At 41.9% G+C, this 5,993-nt stretch overlaps 1 protein-coding gene across 4 annotated transcripts; it reads right to left on the reverse strand.

Moving 5' to 3' along the window:
* Positions 1 to 3,459: 3,459 nt before the first annotated feature.
* Positions 3,460 to 4,730, reverse strand: LOC148774741 (uncharacterized). Of its 4 annotated transcripts, XM_088828499.1 has the most exons (3): positions 4,723 to 4,730; positions 3,731 to 4,123; positions 3,460 to 3,619 (listed from the first exon to the last, which is right to left on the reverse strand). In XM_088828499.1, the coding sequence occupies exons 2-3, from the start codon at positions 4,102 to 4,104 to the stop codon at positions 3,460 to 3,462; spliced, it is 534 nt and encodes a 177-aa protein (XP_088684625.1). In that variant the 5' UTR covers positions 4,105 to 4,123; positions 4,723 to 4,730. The 4 variants fall into 4 exon arrangements, with proteins under 4 accessions (XP_088684625.1, XP_088684624.1, XP_088684623.1 ...); XM_088828498.1 differs by lacking the exon at positions 4,723 to 4,730 and having other exon boundaries at positions 3,460 to 3,850; positions 3,968 to 4,104; XM_088828497.1 differs by lacking the exon at positions 4,723 to 4,730 and having other exon boundaries at positions 3,460 to 3,853; positions 3,956 to 4,104.
* Between the last annotated feature and the right edge of the window lie 1,263 nt (positions 4,731 to 5,993).

Here is a 5,993-nt window from a genome sequence, read left to right on the forward strand (position 1 = left end):
AATGGAGGATAATTCCTTTACAAGGTTGAGTAGGTTTCTGAAGTACAACAATGTGATTCAGCCATAAGCATATATATGTCCCCTCCCTCTGATCCACCCTCCCACCCCAACCCCATCCCACCCCTCTAGGTTTTCTCAGAGCACCGGACTGAGCTTCCTCTGTTATTTTTAACTGAAGAACCTAAATCAACACATACAGTATGAGGACAAGTTCCATACGTCTTCAATAAAATGTGAGCAATAATGATATTTATCATTTGTAAAGTATTTACTGTGCATTATGCTAAATTCACAAGGCACTATTATGAGTCACTAAGCATTGTGTTGAATATCCTATATTTGTTTTGAATTTTCATATAGCATATAATACAGTTTGTATTATTACTAGTTCTTTAAGCCATAGGGAAAGAAGCGTAGAAATGTTAAGAGGAAAAAGAAAAAAGACTTGTGTAAGATTGAACAGAAGTTGTTTTAGGACAGCTGAGGAAGAGGTGAAGAATAAAGTTTGCAAACCTTTGCTGAAGCCGTTTCATCTTCCTGGAATGTTTCGTCTTTGTCGTTATCTCTGCAAACTCCTATTCCTCTGTCAAAACCCCAGGTTTCCCCTGAATGCTTCCTCCCAATGATTAACCACCCTGTTCAAATATAATTTGTCCCGGCTTTGTGCTCCGAATTTTGCACTCTGCTGTACCACGGTTACCTTCTGTCATTCCACTGTTGCGATGCAGACACCCTGAAGGCACGAACTATAAAATTTAATTTTGGTATGGAGACAGAAAACATTACAAAACAATGTTTGTCGAGTGAATGAAGGCTCTTGGATGACTTACAGGTATTTAATGGTCCATTAAAAAACATGTCTGTTTTGCCTGGTAGAGAAAAGTGGGAGAAACATTCCAAACAAAGGGATCATGGTTACACTTGAGGAAAACCACATTTGTTTCTGTGGCAAACAATGTGTCACCTGATAAAACACATTTGTGGACGTTCAAATTTGGTCCATAGAATCGAACTTACTTATAGGACACCGTGGATATATTTGCTATATAAACACAGAAACAGATTTGATAGAAAGCAGGTGAACAGAAGTGCTGACACTGGTTCTCTTCACTTGCAGACATCCCGATTTAGCTCTCTTTTGTGTGACGTAGCCAGCATCACTGGTTTAATCTCAATCAGCTAAAAGTATTAGTTGACCATCCATTGTCTTTGTTTGGATTTCACCCAAAGTAGATATTCAGACCGTGATGCGACTGCAAATAGTTTCATTTGGGGGACGATTCTGTGAAGTACACATGAGGAAGTGGGAAAGCAAGGAATGAAGAAAAGCCCTAAAGCCTGAGTCGATAATGCGGTTACCACCTGGGTAACAGAGGAATGAATATGGGGACATACCTGAGGATATTAGCCACCATGATTATATGTCTAGCAAATCCCACAGAATCAAGTGAATAGTATTGTTAACAGTGAAGTTGGCCGGCTTAGAGAACTGATGGATTTCCTATGCACTTAGCAATATTTCTTCATAAATGTAATGGGAAACATGTATTCAGTTTTCAACAATAAATATAAAAAATATGTAAACAAATCTGTCAAATAATATACTTACCTGGTATTGGAGGAATGTGTTAACATTGCCTGAAGGCCAAAAATTATTATTTGAATAAGCATCAGAACAAAACAATGTTCAACTAAAGCTGGGTTAGTGAATAAAGACATAAATATCATACAAATGCACTCAGTAAGAATGTATCTCTGTAAAAAATAGGTTTTGAATGGGATTGGCAAAGACTATTGATCGGAAACTCACTTTTAATCACATTCTTCTGTGTGATTCAGATTTTTTAAAGAAGCATGTGTTTGTGCATAAGTGACATAAAATCCTTAGAAAGGAATAAATGTACTTTAGATACAATTCACAGTTCTCTCTACAGAATCATTTCCATAAGTTTTCTACACTTATGTTTAACCTCCTAATTATTTTACACTACATCTCAGGCAGACTTTCCAGCTCTCAGATTAACTGTAGTGAATTACAGGTTGCTTTTGGGGACTGTTTGAGTTCCCTAGGAAGCAGACCCAGAGATGAAAATTAGCGAACAGGATGTTTATTGAGAAGTACTCTGGGCATTAGTACTTCTAGAAGGAAAGGGAAGGGAAGGGAAGTGAGCAGACGTGGACAGTTGGAGAAAAAAAGCTGGGATAGAGTTTCAGTGGACTTCAAAGCACGGCACTGGAATGGTCCCTTTTTTGTCTTGAACATAAAACCACAGTCTCCAGGAACACCTAGGAATTGTCTCCAGGTCCCTTTCATTCTTTTATAACACCTGCCTGGCACTGAAGGTAGCCCCTCTATAAGGCAGAATAAACTGAATATTCTGAATAATAATAGCAATAAACCAAATGTACTGAAACTGTGGCTACCAGAATAAAGCAGAACTCCACTGTATTTGTAGGGGCTTCCATGGTGACTCAGAAGATTAAGAATCTGCCCGCAATGCAGGAGACCTGGGTTCGATCCTTGGGACAGAAAAATCCCCAGGAGAATGCAATGGCAACCCACTCCAGTATTCTTGCCTGCATAATTCCGCAGACAGAGCCACCTGGTGGGCTACAATCCACGGGGTCGCATAGAGCTGGACGCAGCTGAGTGACTAACATTGTCACTGTGTATGTGGATGAAGGGCTCGTTGCCTGTGACCCAAAGCAGAAAATGCATAGACTTTACTAAACTATCGATGCGATGCTTTCCTAGGTGAAAAAATCCTGAATGCTGGTGTTGTTAAAAATCATTAATTGTGTTCAATCTTTTCAAAACTTTCCTCCTGTTATTATATTCATAGATGCTCTATCACTTCAGTTTCACTCCTTTCCCCACTAACAACTGGAAAATGATTATCTATTTTCTAGACATAAGTAAGCAGTGACCAATGTCATTTGACCTCTCTTGAAGGTTGATTAATTAGGGCTGCTTGGCAGGTGCAGGTAAAATACAATTACTTTTGAATGAAATGTAAATCCTTAAAAAAAATAAAGAAAGGAACAATCAAATTCAATTTTCAGTGCCACTAGGAGGACATTTATTTTGGTTCATGGAAATAAGAAGACATAAGAAATTCTTTAACCAGGAGTATTCAAAAAGACTTCATTGGAATTCTGTGTCAGAGAGATAAAAATCAGTGGCTCCACAAGTGATGGAGACAAACTCCTTAAGTATGAAAAATAGATGTGCTGAGGAAAAAGAGAGGAGTGTTTGGGAGACTAATTTGCTGCGATATTCTGAGTGATCTCATTTAGAAGGGAGGGAGTTTGGACAGAAGTTAGAACGTGGACTCGGTATATGGTGTGTGCTGATGAAATTCAAGGGACCAGTTTTCTTGAACCCTCCACATGTTAAAAGGTAACTCTCCAACTGTGGGGAGGGAGGAAATGAGGAAGCAGTATGTTCAAAGCAGAGATTCAGCAGCAAGAGGAGGGACAGCACACGGGGCGGGGGCAGGTGGAGATGACACAGGTGGGGCGATAGCAGGTGCTGTGGCAGGAGACCCGGCCACACACTGGGCGCAGGCAGCAGCTCGGGCGGCAGCAGCTGGAGCCACAGCAAGAGGGGCGGCAGCAGCTGGAGATGCGGGGGCAGGTGGGCCGGCAGCACACAGACTGGCAGCACCGGGGCCTGCAGCAGCTGGAGATGCAACAAGTAGGCCTGCAGCAGCTGGAACCACAGCTGGACCCACAGCAGGAGGGGCGGCAGCAGCTAGAGATGCAGCAGGTGGGGCGAGGGCAGGTGGGCTGGCAGCACACAGGCTGGCAGCACTGGGGCCTGCAGCAGCTGGAGATGCAGCAGGTAGGCCTGAAGCAGCTGGAACCACAGCTGGACCCACAGCAGGAGGGGCGGCAGCAGCTAGAGATGCAGCAGGTGGGGCGAGGGCAGGTGGGCTGGCAGCAGATGGGGTGGCAGCAGCTGGACACTCCACAGCTGGGGCGGCAGCAGGTGGTCCTGCAGCAGGTGGTCTGGCAGCAGCTGGGCTGGCAGCAGGTCTCCTGGCAGAGACTTCGGCCACAGCTCTGGTCAGAGCAGACGGAGCCACAACAGGAGCTGACCATGGTGTCAGAGGGTGGAGGTCTGGGTGAGTTTCCAGGAAAGTGAGCTTCTTGAGTTTGAGTGTCTCCTCGGACCACAGCCCCCTTTATATCCTGCTGAAAGAGCTGCCATCAGGACATCATTATTTCCTTGTTATTGTTTACCCTCCTAGGAAAATTCATCATTTAATTACATAATTGTGTGTTTATCTTGCAGTATTACAAATTGGAGGAAAAAAACACTTTTCCTTTTCCTGATATGCTTGTGTGTGTTCAGCTGAAAGCCATAGCCCAGTTCTCCCTTAGTGGGTGTCACTTTTGCTCCTGGTGTGTTCAATGTCTTAACAAAGCATTAGTCATACGACTCTAACATTTTTCTTTTGAATGTGATATTCTCTCTATCACTGCTCTCTGAACTTCAGAGAGAAAAATTTTCTTATACGGCTCGTGTATATTTTGGTGTCAAGGTTGAGAGGTCCATGTGCTGATCAGGTGAAGCACTGGAAAGGAAACAGAAAGAAAGATGTTTGTGGGGAGGGTGTCCACCAATCACATGGGTGATCGTGATAATCTGCAGGCATCTTGATGGTCAGGAAGATATTTAGATCGCAAGGAAGTTTCAAATTCTGTGTCTTTTTGGGCTCTGCTGTCAGAAGCACTTCGCAATAGTCACAGCTTTTAAGTAGAAGAAACACATTTTTGCTGTGTCTCCCAGGCTAGGCAACATGAATGGGATGTTTTGATTTATCTTTAATTTTTCAGACTTGTACACAGGATATTTCATTACAAAAGCATTCATTATATATAACATGTTTGCTATTATTAAGCTTTAAAAAAATATGGATCCAAGACATTCTGTTGGGTAGTAAGAGAACTTGACAGATAACTCCTCATCTTTTTCCTCTAGATACTTGAATGAGACACGTGCATAGGAAACAGTTTGGCAATAGCTGAAAGAAGAGCTTCCCTGATAAACTCAGCTGGTAAAGAATCTGCCTACAGTGTCGGAGACCTGGGTTCGACCCCTGGCTTTGGAAGATCCCCTGAAAGAGGGAACGGCTACCCATTCCAGTATTCTGACCTAGAGAATTCACGGACTGTGTAGTTCATGGGGTTGCAAAGAGCTGAACATGGCTTAGCAACTTTGATTCTCAAACGAATGAGTTATTTTTTACGTCTTTATTTTTTAATTTGAGGATAATTCCTTTACAAGGTTGTATAACTTTCTGCAGTACAACAATATGATTCAGCCATAAGGATATATGTGTCCCCTCCCTCTGATCTGCCCTCCACCCCAATCCCATCCCACCCCTCTAAGTTGTCATAGAGCACCAGACTGAGCTTCGTATGTTATTTTTAACTGAAGAACTACAATTAGCATACATAGTACATGGAAATGTTCCATACATCTTCAATAAAATCTGAGCAAAATGATATTTATCATTTGTATTTACTATGCATTATGCTAAATTCACTAGGCAAAATGCTGAGTTCACTAAGCATTGTGCTGAATATCATAATTTGTTTTGAATCTTTCATACAGCATATAATACAGTGTATATTCTTAATACTTCTTTAAGCAATAGGCCAAAGAAGCATAGAACTGTTGAGGAAAAAAGAAAAAAAAAACTTGTGTAACATTAAACAGATACTACACTTGATCTCAGCCAAAATGGAGAGTCGGACACGACTGAGCGACTGAACTGAACTGAACTGAACTGAACTAAACTGAAGAGTAAACAGAAGTTAAGCTGTTTTAGGACAGCTAAGGAAGAGATGACAAATAAAGCTTGAAACCCTCTGCTGAAGCTGTCTTATCTTCCTGGAATGTTTCATCTTTATCGTTATCTTTGCAAACTACTGAACTAAATACCTCTCTCAAAACCCCAGGTTTCCCTGATGCTTCCTCGCAA

This window comes from Moschus berezovskii, chromosome 20, assembly GCF_049115385.1.
Source record: "Moschus berezovskii isolate FMDL1 chromosome 20, NW_MosBer_1.0, whole genome shotgun sequence".
Classification (NCBI taxonomy): Eukaryota; Metazoa; Chordata; class Mammalia; order Artiodactyla; family Moschidae; genus Moschus; species Moschus berezovskii.